At 42.5% G+C, this 26,759-nt stretch overlaps 1 protein-coding gene across 1 annotated transcript in view; it reads right to left on the reverse strand.

Annotated features, from left to right (window-relative positions):
- Window positions 1–10,353: 10,353 nt before the first annotated feature.
- The window catches only part of TM9SF4 (transmembrane 9 superfamily member 4), a 59,320-nt gene continuing 42,914 nt past the window's right edge, over window positions 10,354–26,759 (reverse strand). Inside the window, exons 13-18 of the mRNA XM_036750727.1 lie at window positions 26,616–26,699; window positions 16,855–17,030; window positions 15,684–15,747; window positions 14,503–14,622; window positions 13,892–13,981; window positions 10,354–12,544 (exon numbers count right to left, since the gene is read on the reverse strand). Coding sequence (XP_036606622.1) covers window positions 12,395–12,544; window positions 13,892–13,981; window positions 14,503–14,622; window positions 15,684–15,747; window positions 16,855–17,030; window positions 26,616–26,699 — 684 coding nt within the window. The 3' untranslated portion in view covers window positions 10,354–12,394. The remainder of the gene's footprint in view (window positions 12,545–13,891; window positions 13,982–14,502; window positions 14,623–15,683; window positions 15,748–16,854; window positions 17,031–26,615; window positions 26,700–26,759) is intronic.

Below are 26,759 nucleotides of genomic sequence, written 5' to 3' on the forward strand. Positions count from 1 at the left end.
TTTGGAAGTTGTGAGCCTCTGATTGGGGAAAGGGTTGGAGAGACTTGCAAAGAGTTGGAGCCTCTCAGCTGAATCCACAATTTGATCCCTTGGTCAGCCAAGCAGGGGAGTGAATGTGGGTGATGTGTTAGGAGCACCATGGCCTACTAGAGAGTCTGGGTTTGGAGTCTGAGAACCTGGTGTAAGTTGCAGTGCAGCTGATCACCTGTGGTGAACTTGGAGGAGTCACCCAGCCTTTCTCGGCCTTTGTTTTCATCATCTAAAGTTCATGAGTTGGATGACATGATCTCTAAGATTCCTTCCAGAACCTAATCTTGTGCAATACCCAAGCTACTGGGTTCAGAGCCCTAGATCATGCCATCAGGTCGACACTGGGTTTAGGATTAGAACTGAGTACAAGTTCTGGCTTCAAAAATGTATCATACAAAGATCGGTGACTACTGGTGAAATCACTGAAGCTCTTTGAGTCTAAGTTTCCTCACCTGCGAAATGGGGACCATATCTATCCTGCCTCCCTCAGAGTATTAGGAGGAAAGTTCTTTGTCAATCTTAAAACATCAAAGAAATGGAAATTGTTACTCAGAAACTGGTCACCACCAAGAAAGTTGTACCAGGAGCCACTTAGAAGTGAGTGTAAAGGCTGTGTCAGCTTTTTCTTCAATCCATGCAGCTTAGAACAGTAGAGAAAGGGTACTCACTTGTTTTGGAATAATGGTTGACTGACACTATAGTAGTTTAAAACATTAATTTCATTTCTTTCGAGCCTCACAACAAATCTGAGATGAGTACTAGAGGACCTGGGTCTGAATCCTGGTCCTGCTTCTTTACTACATTTATGACTGTGGGCAAGTAATTTTCCTTCTCAAGGTTATCAGTTTCTACTGTAAAATGCAGGGGTTGAGCTAAAGGAATTCAGTTTTCTTCCAGCTCCTGAAGCTATGAGAAACAAGGATGTCTAACTTATGAGGAAATGTAAAAGAAGATCCCTGACTTCTGTTTATAAGGTAATACTGATCTTTTTGTGTGGTATTTAGGACTTATAGCGCATGGTTGCCTCTACACTGTGTTCTCATGGAAGTGGATCCTTTGAATGTGGGAATTTAGGCAGAATAATTTGAATCTAAACATCTCAGAGGAAAGACTACCCAAGTTGCTGTGGTCTCTAATCCCTGGAGCCATTCAAGAATTATTGAGATGTGGTGCAGTGAAAAGAACAATGAACTAGAAATAACAGACCTAAGTTCAGATTCTGGCTAATGTCATTTGCCATTTGTGTGACCTTGGACAACTCTCTGGACCTAAGTTTCCTCATCCATAAAGTGAGGTGTGTAGGCTCACTAACATTTAAGTTCCCTTCCAGTTCTAGATCTGTGATCTTATGAGCTAAGGACAGTTCTGGTTAGTTCAGGAGCATTGGCAGTTTGGTCTCAGTCTGCATGAGGAAGCCAGGTAGTAGAGTAGAGTATTAAAAGCACTGCATTCAGAGTCAGGATCCATGAGTTTGAATCCCAGGCCCTGCTGCTTAACCAGTGTTACTTTGGGCAAGGTGCTTAATATCTGTTTCCTCATTTGTAAAACAAAGGAATTGAACTAGATGATTTCTAAAGTCCCTTCCAATATTAAAATCTTGTGATCTTACTAATCTTCACCTGTTCCCAGCACACTGAGCCATGGTGGGAATATGCCAAATGAAGCTAACTTTATCAGACCTTAAGACAGTAATGATCCAGAAAAGAATGGAAATGGAAGGCAAATATAATGAATGTCACTTTTTTCTTGAATTTATTTTTATTTTCTCCCACCCATTGAAAAGACAAGAAATAGGATACATATTACACATAGGAAATTGTGCAAAACCTTTCCACATTAGCAATGTTGCAAAAAAAAGAAAACCCCCAACGAAAAAAGAAAAAAATGATTCAATCTGCACTCCAGTCCATCAGTTTTCTCTCTAGAGGTAGATCCAGTCCATCAGTTTTCTCTCTAGAGGTAGATAGCTTTTTTAATTATGAATCTTTTGGAACTGCCATGGATCATTTTATAGAGTTGTTAAGTCTTTCACAGTTGATTATCTTTACAATATTGCTGTTATTGTGTAAACTGTTTTCCTAGTTCTGCTGGCTTCACTTTGCATCTGTTCATATAAATCTTCCCAGGTTTTTCTGAAAACCATCTCCATCTTTTCTTACAACACAGTAGAATTTTATTATATTCATATATTATAACTTATTCATCCATTCTGCAGTTGATGGACATCCCCTCTCAGTTTCCAATTCTTTGCTACCACAAAAAGAGCTGTTATAAATATTTTTGTACATGTGTCCTTTTTCTTTTTTTCTGATCTTTTTGAGGGATAGACCTAGTAGCAATATTGCTGGGTAAGCTTTTCTTGACAGTTGAGAAAATTGGCTCAAGGAAAGGGCAGAAAAATAACCACACATGTGGTCAATCCATTGTCCATCTTGTCCAAAGTTGTAATGCAACCCTCAAGGATTGTCCCTAAGATCGTCCAATATTAAGGATGGACAATGAACATCCTGAGCTTCCTTAATAACCAGTTCATAGAATCTCGACTTGGAGCCTTAAAGGTTGTCTATTTCAACTCCTGCTTGAGAAATACTTTTCTATAGCAACCCTAAGAAGTGGTCATTTAGTATCTACTTGAAGTTCTTGGTGCCTGGGGACTTTTTGCTTCATGAGGCCACCGGTTCCATTCCTGAACAGCTTTTCCTCATTATGATCTAAAACTGGCTTCCATGTTTCTTCCCACATTGTCCTAGCTCTGTCCTTGTAGGCCAAGTAGAACAAGTTAGAACACCACAGAGTTTAGAGCTGGAAGGGACTAATTACCTAATTTTACAGGCGAAGAAAGTTAACCCGGATAAGTTAAGCGCCTTGACCAAGATCTCACAGATGATAAATAGCAGAGCTAGTATTTGAATCTGATTCTGATCCCAAGCCCAGTACTCTTCGTTGTACCATGCCCTCTTCCACATGATAGAGAGGCAACTGGATGACTTAGTGGATAAAGTACTGGCCTTGGGTCAGACTTGAATTAGAATCCTGCCTCAAGTACTTACTGGCTGTACGACTTAGTCTCATTTTCCTTATCTGTAAAATGAGGTTATTACAGCACCTATCCTACAGGGTTGTTGGGAGGATCAAATGAGATTTTATACATATACATCCAAATCTTAAAGCACTACATAAATGTTAGCTAATATTATATGACACTCTGTGTGTGTAGGCATTCGGGGTTAAGTGACTCGCCTAAGGTCACACAGCTAGTAAGTGTCTGAGGCTGGATTTGAACTTATGTCCTCCTAACTACAGGGCTGGTGCTCTATCCATTTTACCACCTAGCTGCCCCACTCCTTCATATATTTGAAAACAGCAGTTATGGCCCCTAACCCCATTATTTTTGAAATTTATCCAAGTTCTTCTTAAATTTTGCTATATTTTTAGCTGGGCACCACTTTTTGAGAAGGTTTGGGGAGGGGTTGTAGAACTTTTACTAAACTTTCTCCCCCCTGGGTAAAGGCCCATTTGTCCTAAAGTGAGCTCTTTCCAGCTTCAAGAGATACATTTGTCTAGAATATGATGACCATGTCCAAACTCTACAAGGTGAATTCTTCATACTTTTATATATCTGGTTTTAAACCCCTTAGACCTAACTTTACTGAAAAGTCCCAGTCTTTTTTTAGTTTTCCGCATGCAGTAGTTAGTGAAAAGTATACTGTTTGAACCATAAAACCAGCCCCAACACTTAACTATATGGTTTGGGGGAATTCAACCTTTCAAAAATCCACCTTCCTCACATGCAACGTGGTAGACCATGCAAGCATTGCATAAAAGTTTGAGTTGTTACTGTCCTGCTCCCTCACTTGTTCATTCCTTTGTTCATTTGAGTTCCTTGATTGGGAACATTTCTAGCTCTGTTATGTCTTCCTTAAGGTGCAGTGAGCAGACTTGCACACAGTCATATGTAGGACTTTGGGGACCGAGTAATATTTGCTGTTTAACTCCTGAAAATCAGGAAGTGGGTCTTTTGAAGAATTGGTTTGGGAGAGGGCTGTGGAATCCTTGGAGAAATGAGCCCCAGCCAGGACCCTGAGCTCACACAATTTTTTTACATAGATTGTCAGGCCATAGCTATATGGGTATTAGAGACCTGACATCCATGAGCTTATTTTATGACCTTAACAATTTGCTTAAAAATTCTTGACCTTACTCAGTTTCCTCCTCCGTAAAATGAGGAGGTTGGACTAGATCAGGAATTCTTGGATTCTTTTGGCATTTTGATGAAGCTATGTACCCCTCAGAATAAGGTGGTTTAAAAAAATTCATAATTAAAAGAAATGTTAAATTTCAATTAAAAGATTAGTAAAAATAGAGAGTAATTTTTTTCCTACTCAAATGAATGGACGCTTTGAAACCTATCCACATGTCCCTTGGTGGGGTCTTTGGATGAGATGATCTCCCAGACCCCTTTCTACTCTGATGTTCTAAGGTTTCCTTCCACTTCTAATGTTCTACCTTCAGTGTTTTCTAGTTCTATTATCTCATATTCTATATTCTGATGTCTCTTCAAGTTTTTGTATTATTTGGCTCTAAGCTCCTTTCAATTTTTATATTAATGTTGTTCTAAGATCTCTTTCTACTTTGAAATTCTATGTTCTGAGGCCCAATCCAGCTCTGACATTCTGTTCTAAGGTCTCTTCCAGCTTTTGACATTTCATGTCCTTTCCGTCTGTTCTTATTGATAAAATGGGTTAGTGTGAGAATAGGATGATCACTTAGATTCTAGGAAGGTGGATTCTAACTCCCTCCACCTTCAATACCCTATGTCCTCCCTGCCCCCCCAGTTTGAGAACTCCATTCCCTGAGGCTTCCAGAGACCAGAAGTCCACTTTATTCTTTCTTGCCTGTTTGCTAATGTACTAATGACAGTTAGGTCAGGGAAAGAACTTTGTACCAGTTCTTATAAATCTGAGAAAAGTTTGTAAAATCGCAGTCATTACTGTAATCAGCAGCGGCAAGCCCTGATTAGGGTAATATGGTGGGACTTTACTATTTTCCTCAAAGCCTGTTTCTTCAGTCCTGAAATGAAGGGGAGGGGCACAGCTTGGCTTCCATCCTTCAGTGTCAAAGCTAAACATTTACCTGGGACTGAGGACTTTGAGTTCCCCTCTGAACAGATCTCAGAACTTCAGGGATTACCCGATAGCCTTGTCTCTAACTAATCTGAGTTTATGGTGGGCCTAAAGGAAAGAATATTGATTGAAGCTTTATGTTAAAGACCACAAGGGGAAACAGTGAGGATAAGGGTAAAAAGTTGGGAGGCAATGCAGCACAATTGAGAAGGTGCCAAATTGAGAGTCATTGGACCTGTGTTCAAATCCTCCCTCTGACACTACCCTAAGTGCCCTTGGACAACTCACATCACCAAAAGGGGCCTTGATTTATTTGTAAAATGAGGGGGTTGTTGGACCTAGAGGTTTCCTAAGGTCCCTTCTAGCACTGTGATTTTTGTGGGCCTGTTTCTGGTCTGATCAGGGCCTCAGGGAGCCAGTAGTCCTTCACTACTTCTGAAGAATGAAGGAAGTCAAAGATAGCCTAATGTAAGGAAAAAAAAAAGCATCGAGCTTAGAGTTAGGAAGCTGAGCCAGAAATCCTGGGTTTAACACCAAGGTTTGGCAAGTTGCTCATTCCCCTGAGCCTTGTTTTCCCTCATCTGTTAAACAGAGATAATCATACTTGTACCACCTAAGTTCACATCACAAGAAAACAGTATAAACAGCATATTTCTATCAGAATATAAGCTGCTATTAATAATAAACGAAACTCTAGTCAGACATCTGTAACCTACATGTAACGTGAGTGCTACAGTGGTGCGTCTGAAACCTAGCTGCCTAGTACCTAGCAATTTCATCATCATACCTGTTTTTTGAAAGTCACCCCAAACTACGGTTTTTTTTTCTTTTTCCATTAATGACCATTTTCCTTTGACTATGTCCAAGAAATGGAAAAGAAGTTAGCAAAGATCATAGGATGTAAAGCTGGAAGGGACTTTGGAAATCATGTAGTTCAATGCCCTCACTTTCTATGAACAAAAATCTGTTTTCTTTCTTTCCTATCCCATTGGGCAGGGAGAGGGAAGAGACCTTGCAACAAATATGCATAGTCAAGGAGAACAAATTTCAGCATTGGCCATGCCCTCCCTCCTCCACCCCCCCAAAAGTTGCATTTTGAGAGCATCACCTCTGTCATGTCAGTAGGTAGGCGACATACTTCATTATGGATCTTCTCAAACCGTAGTTGGTTCCTGGGTTCAACAGAGCTCTCAGAGTTACTCCTCTTTATAAACCACCTCTTTGTTCCATAGGGGAAACAGGTCCACAGAGGTTGGTGAAGTGGAAAGAATGTAGGACTTGGGAGAAACCTGGCTATGGGCATTTTCTCTAACAATACTTCTGCAACTCTAGGCAAGTCATTTAACTTGAATCTGTGAGCCTCAGTTTCTTCCCCTGTAAAATAGGGATACTTGTAATGTCATCCTATAGAGTTGAATGGTTCAAGTGCAAAACTGTTCCACAAAATATTTGTAAACCATAAAGCACTGTGTGAATGTCAACCATCATATTATCAGATTGCCCAGGGTCACAGTTACTTAGTAGTGGAGCCAGAATTCCAACCTAGGTCTTCTGACTAAATTGAAAAAGCATCATTTTATGAAGACCCAACTGGGTGGGGGGTGGGGGATGTGTTTTCAGCTGTCATGGCCTACTTCCTATTCCCTAACCTCTCTCCCGATCTCCAGTCTTGCATCTCTCCAGCTGCCCTTTAGACATCTTATACTGGATGTCCAATTGGTATCTTCAACTCAACATGCCTAAACTTGAACCCATTATGTTTGCCTCAGACTCACTGCCATCTTCCCAGCCTAGGTGTCATTCTAGACTCCTCGCTCTCTTACCTCCCACATCGAATCAGTTGCCAAGTCCTATCATTTCTACCTCTGTTAACATCTCTTGCATATGTCCCATTCCTTCCTCTGACACTGCTACTACTTTGGTGCAGGCAGGCCCTTATCACCTCCCACCTGGAATACCATAGTATCTTGCTGGTTGCTAGTCTCCCTGCCTCAATTCTCTCCCCACTCCACACCCTCTTCCACCAAGCTGTCAGACTGATCTTCCTAAAACTCACCCCTCTATTCAAAGAATTCCAGTGACTCTCTGTTTATTACCTCTGGGATCAACTATAAAGTCTTCTGGCTTTTAAAGCCCTTTATAACTTTGTTCCTTCTTACCTTTCCAGTCTTCTTACACACACTCTGAGATCCTGGCCTCTTTGCTGTTCCTTGAACACTGTCTCCCATTCTCAATTTTTCACTGGCCATCCCCCATGCCTACAATACTCTCTCTCCTCATCTCTGTCTCCTACCTTCCTCAGATTCCTTCAGGTCTCAGAGCTTAAGTACCACGTTCTGCAGAAGGCCTTTCCCAACCTTCCATAATCTTGGTGTTTTTCCTTTGAGACTGTCCCGTTTTTCCTGTATTGTTTGTACATGGCTATTTTCATGTTGTCTCCTCCATTAGACTGTGACCTCCTTGTAGGGCAGGGACTTTTTTTTTGTTTGTTTTGCTTTTTTCCCCCTACCTTTGTTTGTATCCTCAGATCTTAGTACAGTGCCTGACACATTGTAGGTGCTTAATAGGTGCTGACTGACTATTCCTATGCTCAGGTATAGTATTTAGAGCTAGAAAGGGCCCAGAAAAATGAAATATCTTAAATGTCTTGCTCAGGGTACTTGCAAAATTAGGATCTGAATCCAGGTCTTCTGAATTAAATCCAGTGCTCTTTTCACTATACCACATAGGTGGGAATGGTTGAAGACCTCTGGGCAATTGGGCTGCTGCTGGCCCTCCTCTTATATACAATCCAAGGAATACGCTGGACAGACATGCTCAGTTCCCTCTTTGAACTTCTGTAGATCCTCAAATGGCTCTTACTGATACTTCTGGCCAATGTCAAGGCAACCTTTATTTTTTCTTGCCTTCCTGGAAAGTTGGAAATTTTTGGCTTTAATGGAAATGTCATAGACCATAGACTCAGAGCCAGGTGCTCTGTAAAGAGTTTCCAGTCCAGCCATCCCTGCTCATGCAGGAGGGAAGCTACAGAAAAGCTTGTCTACTTCACACCAGAGAAAAACATTTGTTCAGGAAGTGGAACAGATTTAGCTCCTAGTATGGTCAGCAGGGGCTAGTGTCTCACTACTAGACTGGCAGAGATAAGGAATGTCACAGATACAGTTTGCCTGTATTTTAGGAAAACATTAAACAAAGTCTCATGCTGCTCTTATGGCCAGGATGGAGAGATGTGAAATCTCAGGCATAGTGTTCTGAGCTAGGTCAGTGAGAGTTCCCCTTCACTCTGCTCTGGTCAAAGTACATCTGAACTATTAGTGGGGAAAAGGAAGGGAAGAAGCATTTATTATGTGCCTACTATATGCCTGGCACTGTGCTAAGTGCTTTTTACAAATATGGTCTCATTCTATTACATACACATCCACGTTCCACATTTTAGAAAGGACATTGACAAGGTAGAGGGTATCCAGAAGAAGATGAACGGGGCAGGTGAAGGGCCCCAAGCTCATGCCATGTAAGTATGGGTTGAGGTTTGAAAACAAGAAATGACTGCTTTTGGAAGTCCCTCTTTACTGGAGGATGTGCAGTAGAGGCTAGGTGACTACTTGCCAGGGGCAGTAGTGTAGAGGGCCTTCTGGGTCAGGTGTAGATTAGACTCGATAGCTTTTGAGTTCCCTTCTAACTCAAACCCTGTGATTGACCTCAACCCAAGCTTCTGGTGGTAGAGTGGGAAAGAGAAAGAGCCAGAGGTTGGGAATCCGAAGAAATTCATAACCAAGCTTGCTGAGCCCTGCCTGGGGCTATTTCTTGTTGGTGCAATGTACCACTCTCTATCACAGTTAATCTTTTGCTCCCGCTCTCTGCCTCCTCTACGAGTTGGGGCCAGGGTAAGTAAGGGAGGCAGCCACACAGGATCGTTAGCTTTTGAATAAGGGAATGACATGGCCAGATATCTGTATTAGGTATCCTTTCCAAAGGACGCATTTGCTTTTTATAGGTAGGGTGTTGGTAATGTGGTACAGAGGGAACACCATTGGATTTAGTGTCAGAAGACCTAGGTACATAACCTAGGCCTGTCATCTCATCCTCTGAGCCTTTGTAAAATGATAACTTGTACCATCTATCTCATAAGGAGGTTGTGAGGAAAATGCTAGAGAAAAAGGTATTGTCATTATTATTTTTAAGGGACAAACATACTCTTTCAAGGGGCAGGCACACTGTTTAGAGCATAATACATAGGTGAGTACAAGGGGGACATTTTAATATGACTTTGTTGGTTGCAGGAAAGAAAAATGACACTGGTTTTGCTTCAAAGGAATTTCTGTAACCTTAATTCAGAGATCTCATAGTAGCCCTGAGCAGAGATAGTCGTTATGGTTCAAGAGGTTGCTGATCTCTGGGCCTAGCTCACACAAATAAAAAATAGTACATATTCAATTCTGAGGAAAACTCCTGAGAATGTGACCAAAGAGCAGGTAAATGTTGGAAAAAAGAGATTCCCTGGAGGCAGGGGAAAACAAATGGAGGGAGTATGGTATAATGGAGAGGGTGCTATCCTTGGGTCAGGGTTCAAATCCTACCTCAGACATTAGCCGTGCTGACCCTGGTCATCACTTCCCCTCTCTGAGTCTCGGTTTCCTCATCTGTAAAATGAGGGGGTTGGGACAGAATGACTTCCACGGTTCCTTCTAGCTCTAAATGTAGGATCCCTTTTGCACAGACCTGTTTCTTCCTCTCAAAAATGGGGGTTGGACTCATTGATTATGGCCTCTTTACAGATGAGAAAGCTGAGGCCAGTAAGGTGATGTGCTTATGGCTCTGAACTTGGCTTGGATTTGGAACCAGAGGCATCAGTGGCTCTACTACTTGCTAGCTGTGTGACCTTTAGACAAGTCACTTCAATTCTTAGGGCCTCAGTTTTCTCTTCTCTAAGGGGCAGCAGAGCAGGTCTGCCCTCAGGTCTCCTAACACTCATGCCCTTGTCCCCTCATGGTGCAGCCTCGTTCACAGTGTCAGAGGCTGAGCACGACCACCAGACAAGCTTGGAATAAGGTGTACTTTCATGTTTGTGGGGAGAAGCAGCGCTGATCCAGCATTATGGAAAATTAATTTACCTCTGTCTGCTCTGGGGTGCTTGCCCTACCCTGGCATGTGAGGAAAGAGAAGATGCCATAATGCTTACACAGGAACCAAAAGCCAAAACAACAGGACAATGGCATATTTATTTACAACAGGACAAAAAGATACACATATTAATTAAAAATTAAAAACCATAAAAAAAGTCAGAAAAACCTATGATGGTTTGAACTTCTCCATGAGGAGTCCATCCCAACATTATCTCTTAGAGAGAATATCCCATATCTAAATGAATTAAAGATTCCAAATCACAGTTAACGATTGTCCCCTGGTTCCCCTTTCCCATCTTGATCCTTGGCTGATCCAACCCTGGTGTTACAAAGTAACCCCAAAGAGTTATTAGGCAAGATTGTAAAGTAGGTTCAATGGTTTTAGCTGGTGGGGGGTGAGGGGGCTGGGAGAAATTAGAGGGGAACCTCACTTCTCTCTTAAAATAGGAGTTAAATCAATCAGCCATCTATAAACAACCCTGAGCTTTGTTCTGTGGTGGGAACCAGTGAGAAGGAAATGGGGCAAGAGAAAAATCCCAAATACACCCCATCCAGGTATTAATTCTGGTATGGGCTTGGTCTCTTACAACATAACAACAGGGAAATTGGTCAGGGCAGAAACAGAACTATTCTTATGAGGTCCGTATGAATGATTAAGGTCTCTGTCTGCAGACGGGCCACACATGTCAAAATGCCTTGCCTGCCGCAAAGAAGAAAGATGGGGAAGGGCTTCCCGTTCTCTCACTGATATTTGGGGAAGATGCGAACTCACCTTCCTTCTTCATTGCTCTCCATTTTAATTTAGTGGCTGTGACTGTTCCAAAGGAGAACAATGAGAATTCAGATTTGGCTCTGAAGCCTGGGGAATAGATGGAATGGGGGCCTGGGAGAGGGAAGCTGGTTATAAGATACAGCCTGTAGACTGGAGGAAGGCCTTTTCCTCTTCCTCAGCCAACCTGCCACCAAAATGAGCTAAAACAAGGAAACCAGTTTTTTTTTTCTTGTCCTATCCACAAGAGAACTTGAGGGCCTAAAAACAGTAGTGAGAACAGCTACCAAAACATATGTAAAAGTGCAGCCCTTTTGAATAATAGAGATGACTCCCTAAGTGATAGTGAAGTGGGGAAATGGACTCAAAGCCTCCCCACCCACCCACTCACCAAAGTCCTCCCCTCCCATAGCAACAAAGGAAGGCTCACTGCTCAGTCATATGTTTCTTGGCACCACAAAAACACTGATTGGTTTGTGTGAAGGCCTCTTCCTCTCATCCAGTCCCCAAGACGGGGAGATCCCCGCTGCCCAGAGAATGTCGTCATCCCGGCATCTGGGTTTTTCTCCCTCGTATTATGGGTGCTGGTGCTCAACTCTGACCTTCCTCTGGCCACTGGACAGGGCTTGAGTTTTAGTTGTTGGAGAGGGCATCACCAAGCTCTTGCCTTGCCTCTGTCTCTGAACATCCAGGGTCCCAGCCTGGGGAGGGGAAAGGAAGAAGCAGGATGGGTGGAAGATGGAGGCAGAGGGCACTTGCTGCTGGGGAGACAGAATGACCCATCTCCAGAGTGGGTACTGCACTCACAAGGATCCACAGAAAACACAATAGGGGATGATCGTCAGAACCCCGTCAAATGGATGAAAAGCAGCAGCCTCAAAAATGCCCCGGGTGTCTCAAGATTTCCTCTTCCAGGTAGTTTCTGGGAGCAGGAGATGGAAAGGCTCTCCCCAAATCAAGAGCCCTGGTGACCAAAACTCAGTGTCCTGGAGACTCCTGTTTCCAATCTCAAATCCAGTTGTGTAAAATTGAGGGAAGAAAAAACAAGCCAAAGAATTATGAACGGAGGGGCATTTCTTAGCTTTATAAATTAAAAAAAAAAAGCCCCCCACAGAACTGGAATAATATGATAAAATGCAAGATTTATCTACACATCCCTCCCACCCCATGTAGCCCCAGGATCCATGAACACTGTGCCAAAAATGACATTCCAAACGAGCAGGAGTTTTTTTATTTCACTCATCAATCCCCATTGGTTGGTTTCCTTTGGAGACCAGGGAAAGAAATCCCCCTTCCTTCCTGGCAGGAAACGCACAGGTCTGTCTCTTTGTGCCGAGTGAGTTTCACGTTCAGTCTATTTTCACTGCTGCATAGATTTTGCGGACAAACATGTAGGCTGCGTAGAAGCCGATAGTGCCGGTGAGCAGCCAGAAGGACAGGACCATGAGGGCCGTGTAGCCGAAGTATAACAGGGAGGGAATGAACTCGACGATGTCCAGCTAGAGGAAGGAAAGACAAGCAGAGACAGGCCTTGTCAGAAGTGCCTGGTGTTGGGGCCCTTCGTCACCTTGCTGTACCAGAAGGGGAGCCCTGGCAACAGGAGGGCAGGGGGTTGGATCTCTCAGCTCAAATTTCTTCAGCACTTTGAGGTTTAAAAGTATTTTCCTCAATAGAACACTGTAAGTCAGGTAGTACAAGCATCATTCTCATTTTACACAAGGAAACTGGTTGAAAGAAAGGAAATGATTGGCCACAGGTCTCACAGGAAAGCTAGAAGCTACATCGGGCTGGAACCCAGGCTCCCTAGCTGCCTCTTTCCCACTCGAAGGGCCTCAGTTTCTGTATTTATTGTCAAATTTGGTGAACAAGTCTTTGTTCATACAACCTCACCCCTTAAGGTTTTTTACAGTATTACCATAAAGAAGAGACCCATAATGAAGCTCTCTTCTCAAACCCTCTGAGACTCAGCACAACAGTGTTAGACTTGGAGTCAGGAAGACCTGAATTAAAGTCCTGTCTCACACGCTTCCTAGATGTGTGATCCTGGCTAAGTCACTGTACCTCTTAGCCTCAGTTTCCTCATCTGTAAAATGAGGAAAATAACAGGACCCATCCCATATGGTGGTTGTGAGAATCAAATGAAATAACAAAGCGTTTTGCAAACCTTAGAGCAGTACACAGGGTATCCCTAAAGTCTGGACACACAGGCAAAAACGAAATTTTCAACAACATCTTACTTCACTGGAATATCAATAGATCTTAGGCCCCTTGACTTCTTTTTCTGGGGTATGCCAGAGGAGAAAGTGTACTCAATAAAAATCACAGATGCAACACACTTGACCGCGTAATGTGTGAATGTGCTAAAATTGATGGCACTGTGGAGTTACTGCATCGAGTTCATGTGAATCTTGCAAAGCACATCAACCTTTGTATTACAAATGATGGAAATCATATTGAAGATGTTACTTGTTAATATTCCAATTAAATAAAATGTTGAAATTTTCATTCATTTCTTGAAAATAAGCATTTTTGCCTATGTGTCCAGACTTTAGGAACACCCTGTATAAGTGCTAGCTACCATTATTTATTTATCCATTTGTTTACTGAAAAAAAAAAAAAAGCCAAGAACTTGGTTCCTAAAGAAATTAGGTGCCAACCTCTCCTATGACAACTGGGGCAGGAATAGATTGTGATAGGAGGGGGTGGTGTAGGGAAGACAGCTGGATACCCTTCTGGGCATGTGGGGTATCAAGATTCAGAAACTTGACTCTTCCTAATCCCCTACCACCATGGTCCTATTGCTGAGGGATGGGAAATGGCAGTGGCCTCCAGTTTATAACCTATACCTTATTAACGAAGTAAAAAATGGCATAAATCAGGACATAGAAAGCAGAGCCTCCAGAAACCAGGAAATTTCTCCACCACCAGCGATAATCCTGAGCAGGAAGCAGAGAAAAGAGAGAATCAAAATTACTGACTCCAGCCAGACCCTCCTTCCCCGATCTTCCACGGCTGACTATAGTTCTAAAATCCTGGAGGTCAATTTATAGAGGGGATGAGATAGAGGGGATCATTTTGCTCAGTCCTCTGACAGGACACAGTACTGAAAATGAGGTATACCTGAGGCCCTGACTGTGTTCTAAGGTCTCTCTGATATCCTATGTGCCAAAGGAGCTTCCAGAAGTGACATTCTATGTTCTAAAAGTCTTTACAGCCATAACACATTCTATGCCTTATGTTCTAAGGTCTGTCCTGCTCCCAACATTCTATGTTCTAAGGTCTGTTTCAAGTCTGATATTCTATGGTTCTGGAATTACTGGTGGCTGTCCTTTCACTTGAGTAGGCTTGGATTGCTTCTAACCAATTCTGCCCAGACTTGTTCTAGAATGCTTCCTTTCTCTTGGGTCCAAGCTAACAAAATCAGGGGCCAGCTCCCTATCACTTCCCTCTCACTTACCTCAGCGCAGAGCTGGAAGTACACCATGACAATGCTGATCTGGGAGCAGGACACAACCAGGATGATAAATACGAGGAACAGAAAGCCGAAGAGATAGTAGAACTGATTCTCCCAGATTGCCTGTACACAAGGGGAACATGTTTCAGGCAACCTGCCCATCCAGTTCTCTTGTCTTTCTGTTGTCCTGTCCTGGTCCCAGAGGAAAAGGAAAACCACTCCCTTTTCTAGGGGCAGGACTCAGTACGAGCTGAGAAGTGTTCACAAGGTAGCTAAGTAAGCAACCCTGCATGGAGTCAGAGGTACTGATGGTTGTCTGGGTCAGTCCTTACAGATGTGACGCTGAAAGTCTACAAGAGAGGTGTCAAACTCCTGGTACTTGGGCCAGGGCATGCATCCTGAACCAGATAAAAATCTAACTGGGAAATGCTTAAATAACAACCATCCCCGCCCGGCCCCCCAACAATGTTAACCTGTGGTTATCTAAGTCAATATTCTGCCCGCAGGGCGGAGACCCTGCTCCCTGAAGCCAAGAGTCCTACCTGCTCCCAAGGCTGCGGCCCTATCCCATGCTTCGTGGAGCTCTAATACTGTCCGGCAGCACACGTCAGTGATACAAGGATTCAGTCCTTTTCAAAAAGTTCGCTTCTCTAAGCATCTACCATAAGCAAGCCTCTTGATACGATCATGAATGAGGGCTGTGCTTTTAGCTAGGACATAGTGCAAAGACCACTGGACTTGGAGTCAGATAGCCTGGACTAAAGTCTTGGCTCCACAACTTACTGGCTATGGGATTTTGGAAGAGTCATGTTCTCCTCTTTGGCTCTCAAATAAGGAAGTTGGATTAGGTGATTTCTAAGGACTCTTCCGGTTCTAAGATTCTGTGATCATTTCTGAGCAGTGCTTCATGCCTTAGCTACCAAAACAATGACGGCTCAAGCCTTTGCCGTGGCACCTGGGAGCAAACCTTTCAAGACTAGAGGTCTCAGGGTTCTTTATTATGGAAGCTGAAGGGAGAGAAACAGCAGAAGTACAAGAGAACAAAGCCACCATATATACAGCATCTGGAGGCAAAGGGGGTTGGACATTCTTCTCTTGGCCAATAAAGCAGGGCCCAGGGTGTGTGTGTGTGTGGGGAGGGGCGGGCGGGAGGGATGCTGGGGAAACAGGGAGGGGATACTCACGCTGAAGATGAAGAAGAGTTCAATGAACATGGCTCCAAAGGGCAGGATCCCAGCCATTAGGATACTACATGCGAAAAGGAAGAAAAGAAGAGAGGGCAGGGTTAAGAGCACAAGGTATCACAGGAAAACAAGACCACTGGGATTTCCACTATGGATCACAAAGGTCCCTCACACTTGCATGGGGGATGTTTTCAAACCACATTCACATCCTTCATCACACATTAGCCCTATGACAGCACTACGGGATAAAGAGAGGTGTAATATTCTCATTTTATTTTGTTTTATTTAAATTTAACTTTTTAAAATGTTTTATCGAAGCCTTGCATCACAACCATTTTACCTCCACTGCCCCATCCTGACAAAAACAGTTCAGCAAAAATGGCTAATACAGTGACCTCATCTGACAACGTGTATGATATTCTCTGAGTGGTTCCCATCTCTCTCCCATGAGGGGAGATAAACTCATTTTATAGAGGAGGAAACTGAATGGTGAAGTGACTTCACTGAGGTCACCACATACGATGAGTAAAACAACGGTGCAGGCAGGATCTGAACCCAGGTCTCCACACCCCCCCTGCCAGAACTTTTTCCACTAGATCAATACAGGGCTGGGATGGAGAGGAACCATCTTGTCCCTTTTAGTCCCAGGAAGCGCACCTCTGTGGGCACTAGTCAGCTTTGCTTCTTCCTGAGAATAGCTCTAGAAGGATAAAGGGAGAGCTTTGGAATAGGCTGTCCATTTTCATAATAAACACAATGAAAGTTACTACGGTGTAGTGGAAAGACACTGGATTTGGAGTCAGAAGCCTGGGGCTCAGCCCCAGTTATGCTGAATCCTAGCCGTGTGACTTCTCTTCTGCAGACCTCAGTTCCTTTATCTGTAAAATGGGGCTGGCTACATTACCTAACTCACAGAGCTATTTTAAGGAATACAGTATATTGTAAACTACAGAGCAACACCTGAATGGGAACTATGATGAAGATGCTAATGATACAAATGGTAAATGAACTTAAATCTAGCAGATCAGTGCCCCTAGCCAAGATCCCCTACTAGTTCTTTCCCAAGGTCCCATTCCCCTGTCCCCTTGGAAGAACAGATAATTCTCACTCAGAGGGAAAGGAAGGGCATTCTCCCCTGTGCCACCCAAGGAACCCACAATACTCAACTCACCCCACAAATCTGTTCATGTACCACCGCTGCTCAGGGATCTGCCGGGGAATCTGGTTGGTGCGCACAGGGTTATCATAAGGCTGCTTGCGGAATCCAAAGTAATAGCCCAGGTATACCAGTGGCAGAGAAATCCCAAACCACATACACAGCAAGGCCACCATCGTAGGGAATGGCACCTGGAAACAATGTATCCAGGACATGAATAATTTCTAAGAACCTATGAACATCTGTATTTGCAAGCTGATTGCCCAACTAGTTTTTAGAAATCTGTCTAATGTTTGCTTAAGGAACATAGATTCAAGACAGTTTGGCACTGGCAATTACTAACAGCATAAGAGTGGAATAGAGAATGTTTGAAGTTTCATAAAAGCAATATACTTGGAATGCAGCACCAAGGAAAAGCGAGTCTGCCATTGTACTAAGCAGTGGGAATTCACAGGGGGAGCTATACGCCTTAACTTTAAAACGTTTCTAGTCCTGCTTAGCTATTCTCAGCAATGCAATGGTCTAGTACAACTCTGAAGGACTTGTGATCAGAAATGCTATCCATCTCCAGAGAAAGAACTAATGGTGTCTTAGTATAGGTTGAAGCATACTGTTTTACTTTATTTTTCTTGGGGGTTTTTTTGGTCTATGTTTTGTTTCACAACATGACTATTATGGAAATGTTTTCATGACTACACATGTATAACCTATATTTAATTGCCTGCCTTCTCAATGGGGAAGGGAGGAAGGGAGAGAATTTGGAACCCAAAGTTTTAAAAATGAATGTTAAAAATTGTTTTTACATGTCACTGGAAAAAAATACTAAATAAAAGAAAAAAAAATTCTAGTCATGGAAACTTGACTTATTGGGATTCTGATATATCTGTCTTCCTGCCAAAGGAAATCATCAACTGGGGAAGGTACAATGTGGGAAATGCATATTTCTCTACCTGCTTGAGGAAAAGGCAAAAAGACTTGAAGAAGTTTCTGTACAATTCAGCTCATTTGGGAAAATGGAAAGTTCACTGATAACATTCAAGAAAATTTAACAGAGAAGCCCAGAAATAAAAAGATTCTAAGGAGGCAAAGGAATATCAAAATGAGGGTCTGGAGGTTGGTGAATGGAAGAACACAACAGAGAGAAGAACAACAGATAACTCTCACTTAGAGGGAAAGAAAGAAAAAGAAGGGAGAACCCCCTCTGCCACTCCAAGAACCCACAGACGCTCAACTCACCATCACTGCTCCACTGCTCAGTGAAGCTACATAATGGATAAGAGGTACTTCCCCAAAAGGATGCATTTGGAGGCTCCCAGTGAAAAGTTGTATCCATGAAAAAGAAAGATGATCCAGAAGCACCAGCATGTGCTTGCTAGGAAATCAGTTACTGGTACCGGGGGGAAAGACAAGGTAAGATGCCTAGTAACTCCCTACTGTGAAGTACGGAGGCATATGTATACTTGATAGAAATGCTATTTTCCTGTCTGCTGTATTTGGGGATGTCATGGAGAACCTGTCGAGACTAATCAAACATAATGACCGGCCACTTATAGTAGTAATTCAGTAAGGGTTATTTTAAGAAGAAATGTGGAAAGGTCTGTAGGGACTATGAAAATCTGGGCAGGGAATAGATGTGTGGCATAAGTGGTAGTGCTGTGTCTTTTTTTTCAGTGAAAGGTTTGGATTTTACAACAGAAAAGACATATTAAAGAACTAGAAAGAGTTTAGTTAAATGTTGGTGTTCAAGAATTAACTGCCAAATCCAATGGCCTCAAGTCTTCTTGACTTTTCTGTAGCATTAGCCAAGCTCCCCTCCTAGACTAGGGTATCTTAACTATTTTTGTAAATATTATGGACCCTTTCGGCAGTCTAGTGAAGTCTACAGCTCCTTCTCAGAATAAGGCTTTTAAATGCATAAAATAAGATACATAGAATTACAAAGGAAACCAATCATATTGAAATACAGTTCTCAAAATATTTAAATAACAAGTTCATGGATCCCAGGTTAGTAACTTCTGTCTAGATACTCTGTCCTCCTGGCTTGTTAGTAACACTGCTCTCAGCTAGTTTTTCCCCCACCCCTGGGGCTGTTCCTTCTTAGTCTTTTTACTACATTATCACCCTTATCCCATCCCCTATGCCGGGACTGCTGAGTAGTTAATCTGGGCCTTCTATTCTTCTCTGTCGAAACAGGCATCAGCTCTCATTAACTCAACTGTGGCCTTTATTGTAGACTTCCAGATCTAGTTCGCTAGCTCCAGGCTCAGAGATTACCAATTGTTTACTGGATATCACCAACTGGATGTCCCAAAGGCATCATGAAATCAACATGTTTGAAACAGAAGTAATTATCTACCCCTCCCCCATGCTCTCCTTTCCCAAACTTTCCCATTTTTTTTTGGAGGTCTACCATTGTCTCAGGTTCACAACCTCAAAATCATCTTAACTTTGCCCCTTTCAACCCTCACACCCAAGGAGTTGCCAAGTCTAACTGATTCTACCACCACCCTTGTATCTCTCAACCATTTCCATCTCTTTTCCTCGCCTCACATAGCCATACCTTTAGTTCAGGCCCTTCTCACCTGGTCTCCCTGCCTATAGTGGCTTCCCTCTCCAATCCATTCTCCAAATAACTGCCAAAGTGATATTCCTAACGCACCTATCTGTTCAAAAGGCTCCATCTAATGGTTGGATCCCTTTTGCCTCTAGAATAAAATACAAATTCCTTGATTGGCTTTTAATGCACTTCTCAGTCTGGCTCAGGCTAACCTTTCCAGGCTTAGTGCACACACTCTCCATCATACCTTCTGCATTCTAGTCCAAATGACCTTCTTGCTGTTTCTTACATGTAACATTTCCAGCCTCCACCCCCATCTCCGTGCACATGCTGTGTCCCATGTCTGGAGGGAGTGGCAAGAGGTCTGGGCTTTATCTAAGTGGTGTATGTTTCTAAATGTTGACCACAGTGCTTAATAAAGGTTGGTGATATTTAGAGTTGATAAAATGGGCAGTGGTATAGCACTATATATTGAGATAGTACTGAACTGAGGGTAGAATTGTATGTGGAAATGGAGGTTTCAGAACTGGGGTCTGAACCAAGGTCTTTCTTTATTAGCTGCATGACAATGTAGTAAGTTAGTAATTGCAAGTTAGAATCTCAATTAATGGGAATGAGCATACTTGCAACACCTACTACACAGGGTTGTTGGGATGAAAGCATCTGTAGCCCTTAAAGGTCTCTATATATGAGCTATATATTTCCAGATTATTGTGTGGAAATTCCCAAACCTTAGGAAGCATGGTAGGAAGCATTTGGGTTAGTATAAAAAGAGAAAGAAACAGAAGTAATAATGTTATGGTAGTGCATTACTAACCACCCAGCCAGGGGGAGGAAAATGGATGAGTTCCTGATAAAGATCCCCAAACTAGCACTAAGTCAGGATACAAAAACACAAAGAGATTGTGATCTTTTGGACGTCTGCTGGAAGTCTAATTCCAGTAAACCAGAAAATTCTTTTTTTATTTAATTTTTAGTTTTCAGCATTCACTTTTATAGGATTTTGAGTTCTAAATCAAACCAGCAAATTCTTAACTGAACTTTTGGATGTGGCACCTAACAAGAAAGGTTTTGAACAAAAAGCAGAAACTGGCTGAAGTAGAAATTATAATCTTGGGAAAAGATTACAATGTCACTGTAGGCTTTGCAGTGGCCAAACACGGTGAGATATGTCTGAGCCTTTAGAAAATAAGCAGTTGAGTTCCTATTGCCAGGGAATAATCAGTCAATCAATCAACCAACAAGTATTTGTTAAATGCCTGTTAGGTGTCAGCAACTGTGCTAGGTGCTGGGGGTACAAGTATGGGGAAGACAGGAAGTACAGATGGAAGTACACAGAGCATAAATTTCAGGTGAATAAATACAAATATATACAACGTAGTTAAAAACAAGGTCGTTTTGGAGGGAAGGCACTAGTGGTTTGAAGGACCAGGAAAAACTTCATGAGGAACATCATGCTCCAGCTAAGTCCTAAAGGAAGAGGAAGGACTCTCTGAAATAGAGGCAAGGACGGGCTGCATTCCAAGTATGAGGGATGGCCAGTGCAGGGGTAGCAAGAGTGAGGAACAAATAGCAAGAAGGCCATGCTGGCTAGATTGCAGAATGCTGCTGATATGACTAGTGACCAATGAAGCTAGAAAGACACGTTGGAGCTAGGTTGTGTAGGGCTCTAAAAGCTAAACCGAGGAATTTATTTATATCTTAGAAGCAACAGGAAGAATTCCAGGAAGCCACTGGAATTGACTGAATAAGGGAAGCACATGGCCAGATCTACGTTTAGTAGTAGTGTGTAGGGTGGACTAGAGAAGTGAGAAACTTGAGGGAAGGAAACTAATTTGGAGATTATTAATTATATAACTTAGGTGAGAGGTGAGAAAGGTCTGAACTAAGGTGGTAGCTATGTGAGTAGAGAGAAGGATTGCTTGCAAGAGACACTGTGAAGGGAAATCAGCTCAAGAGTGAAGAGGGGCTCTCCAGAAAGAACTAAAAATCCAATCACAAATGATTCCAATGAATAATAAAAGGGGGACATGGCTGAAGAGTAACACAACTATATGGGGAGTTCTCTGACAAAGTCATTCAAAAGAATCACCTACAGAAGACGGAATCAGATACATATAACTAAAGGAGCACATAAAAGATTGACAGAGGACTATCAAAACAATTTCAGAAATGTGAAAACCCAGTATGAGCTGAAGTTTGTATCAAATGCTTTGGACAATAAGAAGGGCTTTCTTTGCTACGTTTTGTGCAAGAAGCTAGTCAAGGAAGGGACTGTCCTGATGACTGATCTACAGATTGGAAAAGAAAAAACAAAAGCTGGGAATTGGTGCTAAATATAGGTGAAGGGAGATTAAGTGTCCCAACAACTTAACCTTTAACCCATGCTACCTCATAATTCAAATATATCCATGTCCCCTGGGTCAGGTCAATTGTACCCAAGCTAGGAGTTCTTAGTCTTCTATGTGTCATGGACCCACTCTGCAGTCTGGTGAAGCATATGGACTTGATCTTTTTAAAAAATTCATAATTGAAGGAAATGCTAAATTTCAGTTAGAGGTTAGCAAACATGAAGATGTAATTTTTTTCCCTATCCATGGAACCCAGGTTAAGAAGCCCTGCCCTAGGCTGAAAGAACTTATGGGTATGACAAATAAATGGCTTTTAGCAATCTTTAAGAAATTTTGTTGACAGCAAAGAATTACAAAGGAGATGTCCATCAGCTGGCAAATGACTAAACAGACTGTGGTAATTGAATGTAATAAAATATTATTGTACTGTAAGAAATGATGTGTGTGATGAATACAGAGAAGCATGGAGAGTTCTACATGAACTGATGCAGAGTGAACTAAAGGGAGGCAAGAAAACAATAGACACAATGACTATAACAATGTAAAATGGAAAGAACGATCACACAGAAAAAAATCAGAAGTGAATGTAACAAAATTATAAAGATCAAGCAGGACTGGAATGAAGAGATATGAGGTGGCACTCCCAACCCAGACCTTCACAGAAGCAGGAGGTCCAGAAGTGTTACAAAGTGCACATGTTTTTGGAATTTTCTAATGTATCAATCAGTTGTGCTTATTTTTAAAAAAAGAAATTCTAGCAAACAAAAAGGATTTTGGAAGCCTGGAAATGGAGAAGGAGGGTAGACTATCAATTATTTGCAGTTAAGACAATGACTGACGATGACTCCAGGCAACATTATAGAACAGATTATTAAAGAGATGATTTATGAACACTTTGGAAGTATTCACTAGGAAGGAGCCATTATGGGTTCCCTAAGAACAAGTCATGGCAGGCTAAATTGCTTTTTTTGACAAGGTAGATTGGGGGAATGTTGTAAAAAAGAATATGTGGATTTCAGCAAGACATTTGATACTCTCTTATGGACAAAGTCCTTGTAGACAAGATAGAGACATATGTGCTGGAGTGCAGCACAGTTAAGGGAGTTGCTCCAAAGATTGATTCGTGGATTCATATCAGCCTGAAGAGAGGTCTCTTTGTCCTGGACTCTGTTCTTTTCAATATTTTTAATCAATAACACTCCAAGTCCTATCTGTGATTTTCCATTTTCTGTCCTCTGTACGTAGAATGCCCTTCCTTTCTTACCTGTGCCTCTTAAATGCCCTAGTTTCCTTCAAGGCCTAGTTCTAATGCTACCTACATGTAGCCTTTCAAAGTCTTCTCAACTCCCCATTCCCCCCCGCAAAAGCTGCCATGTATCAACTTTGTATCTGCCTGAATACGTACGTTTGTCTCTCCCAGCCAGACTGGAAGTTTCCTGAGGGAAAGTACTGTTTCACTGTCATCTTTGCATCCCCAGTACCCAGCACTGTTTCTGGTACATAGGCATTTAATAAATGCCTGTTGATTAATTAATGAACACATAAGTGGCACTCCTATCAAACTGCAAAGTGACATAAATCTAGGAGGGATCAAAAAACAAATATGCTAAATGACAGAATCATAATTCCAAAAGATGTCAAAAATCTCAAATAATGTGACAAGTCTAACAAAATTTCATTTAATAGGGAAAACAGTAAAGTCCTATACTTAGATTTACAAAAGCCAACTATACAAGAACAGGAGAGGAATATTTGTAGGTATCAGATGATGCAAAAAATACTTCCAGTGAATTCAATATAAAGGATGGAAAATGATTGTGATCCTAAACTACATTAATATAAGTATAATGTCCAGAACCCCTAAACTCCTTGAAAAGATCATCTACAATAGGTGACTCTGCTTTCTCTCCTCTTAACCCCTTACAATCTAGCTTCCTGCTTTATCATTCCACTGAAACTGCTCCCTCCAAAGTTACCAATGATCTTACTTGTCAAATCCAATGGCCTTTTCTCAATCCTCATTCTCTATGATCTCTCTGTGATCTCTGACACTGTTGATCACTCTCTCCTCCTTGATACTCTCTTCTCTCTAGGTTTTTGGGATACCACATAACTACCTTCCCTGTTATTGTAGAAGGCAACACCATCCTGGACTCCTATCTCTCACCCCCCATATCCAATTTGTTGCTAAGGCCTATTGATTTTACCTTTGCAACATTTTTTGAATATGCCCCTTTCTATCCTTTGACACTGCCACTACTCTATAATTACACCTTGGAACACATAAACAAAGCAGAGGCTTATTTGAAATATATCTGTACTGCCTCAAAAAGGGAATTTCTTTCAAGCTTCTACCTCCTAACTACATCATCCATTGTAGAACCCAAGGGGTTATTGCTATGAGTTTTGCTAGGATTTATTATGATTATTGCTATAAGACCCCTCAACAGACAATTGTAATGTTGTTCTTCTCGTCTCAAGTCTCTCCCCACTCCAATCTATCCTTTGTCCAGTCACCAAAGTGATTTTCCTAAAGTGCAGGTCTGCCACTGTCACCTGCCTAATCAGTGAATTCCAGTGACTAGTCATCGCCTCCAAGATCCAATACAAAATCCTCTGTTCAAACACTTCATACCTAGCCCCCTTCTACCTTTCCAGTCTTCTTACATCTTACTTTCTGGCATGTACTCGTCAATCCTGTAACAACAGCCTCCTGGCTGTTCCATGAACAAGCCACTCCATTTCCAGACTCCAGGTATTCCCTGTGGCTGTGCCCCATGCCTGGAATGCTCTCCCTCCATCTCCACCTTCTAACTTCCCTGGATTCCTTTAAATCCCAACTAAAATCCCATCCCTCTCTTAATTATTTTCTATTGACCCTGTAGACAGAATGTACACTTGTTTTTGTCTGTTGTCTCCCTGCCAGACTGTGAGCTTGTTGAGAGCAGAGACTGTCCTTTGCCTCTTTTTGTTTTCTCAGTGCTTAGCACAGTGCCTCGCACCGAGTAGGCACTTAATGTTTATTGACTGACTTGACACACTGAGAACAAGAGGTAATAGCCCTATTATGGTCAAACTATATTTGGAGCAGTGTGTTTAAGACTGGGCACCACATTTTAAGTAGTACATTAACTAGAGAGAAAAAGGTTGTTCAGGAGTAAGCAACCAAGATGGAGAAGGGGCTTTGAAAGCATGTACCAGGAGGATTTGCTGAAGGACTGGGGGGGGGGCCAGGGAGGGGGTCAGCCTGGAGAAGAGAAACTCCTAAGTATCTGAAAGGCTACCATGTAGCAGGTAATTTGATTTGTTCTGTTTGATCCAAAAGGGCAGAACTACATCCAATATTCAGAGATGTCTGGGACTGGGCATGGTGGTGCACACCTGTAATCACAGCTCGTGGGGAGGTTTAGGCTGGTGGATCCCTTGAGCTTGAGAGCTCTGAGCTGCAGGAAGTTATGTTGATTGGGTGTCCTCATTAAGTCTAGCATCAACATGGTGAGCCCTCAAGAGTAGGGGGGGCCATCTGGTTGCCTAAAGAGGGATGAATCAGCTCAGTTAGAAACAGAACAGGTCAAAGTTCCCATGTCAATCAGTAGTGGAATCTCATCTACAAGGAAGGTCCTATACTTTCAGCCTGGGTGAGGTAGGGTGACCTAGTCTTTAAATAAAGAAAAAAGGGAAGGAGATTGCAGCTCAACGTATGGAAGAACTTTGTAACAAACGGAACTTTAAAAAATGGAACCGGCTTCTTTGTGAGAGGAGTTCCCTATCTCTGGAGGTCTGAAGGAGAGGCTGAAGATCGGAGGTTGGGAATTCTGTAGAAGAGACTCTAGGTTCAAGTAAAAGGTTGGCCTAAACACTCTCTGAAGTCTCCTCCAGCTTTAGGATTCAATGGCTCAACAACTAGTCCTGAAGGCTCTTCAGTTGTTTCACAGCCTGGCAAGACTGGTCAGAGGGCAGCTAGTTCAGGCCTAAAGATACTAGCAGCCCCCTCAGAGAAGGGGATACAAGTCTGGAGAAAATGAGTGCTCTAGTTAATGAGATGAAAACTCACTGACGAGGGCAGCCACCGCGTCATCCCTGGGGCTTCTCACATACAGTTTGGGAGAAAATAGCAAAGGAACAGGGAAGGGAGGGTTCCCAGGAAAGGAAAAGGAACAACAGCATCAAGTGTCAAGAAGGGAAAACACTGATTCACCACCCAGCTGAGAAAGAGAGGCCGAGCTAACATGCAAGAAGCAAAAAGTGAATGAGAGGTTAAACTGGTGACCCGGGAGTCCTATTTCTTGACACCACCTTCTATAAGAGGGCTCTCCGGGCTTCTGAGAAGGAACGTCTCCCCAGCACCTTGCTACAACGAGGCAGAGATTTCTGGTTTGAACCTTTAAAAGTAAAGTACATCTTCATGGTACTTCTGCACAGGGACAAGAGGTACAAGACTCCCCAGGATGGCCTAGGACCATGGCCTGGAACTCGTAGTAATAATCCTTTGAGGTCTACAATGGATGGTATAGTTAGGGGGTAGAAGCTTGAAGGAAAGTCTCTTCTTGAGACAGTACAGCTACATTCAAATAAGCCTCTGCTTTGTTCATGAGTTCCAAGGAAACAGAAGATGCCCACTCAATTTTTTGGCCTACAGAAACTTCTAAGAAGTACACCTCGAAAATCTGTTTTTTAAAAGTAAATTATATATAGGACAATTAAAAGTAATCCTGTGGGGCAGAAGTAGGCATGGCTGAGGAAATCCTACTTTACAGAGCACACTCTGCCAGGAATATGACTTCACTGATCCCAAACAGAAAAGCAGCAGCAATCAACCATAGGAAAAAAGACCTGATCAAGGGACTGGGGGCTTAGGGACCACTTACCGCTCCTGATGAATGCTTCCCCCAGATGAAACAGTTCAGCACAAAGCAGATGCCAAAGACCACCCCAGGATACAGCATCGCCGTCTGGTGACAAGAGTGAGTCAGGTTGGCTAGAGGGAGCTGCCAGCATGCAGAGAGGTCTCT

This window comes from Trichosurus vulpecula, chromosome 3 (genome assembly GCF_011100635.1).
Source record: "Trichosurus vulpecula isolate mTriVul1 chromosome 3, mTriVul1.pri, whole genome shotgun sequence".
In the NCBI taxonomy this organism is placed as follows: Eukaryota; Metazoa; Chordata; class Mammalia; order Diprotodontia; family Phalangeridae; genus Trichosurus; species Trichosurus vulpecula.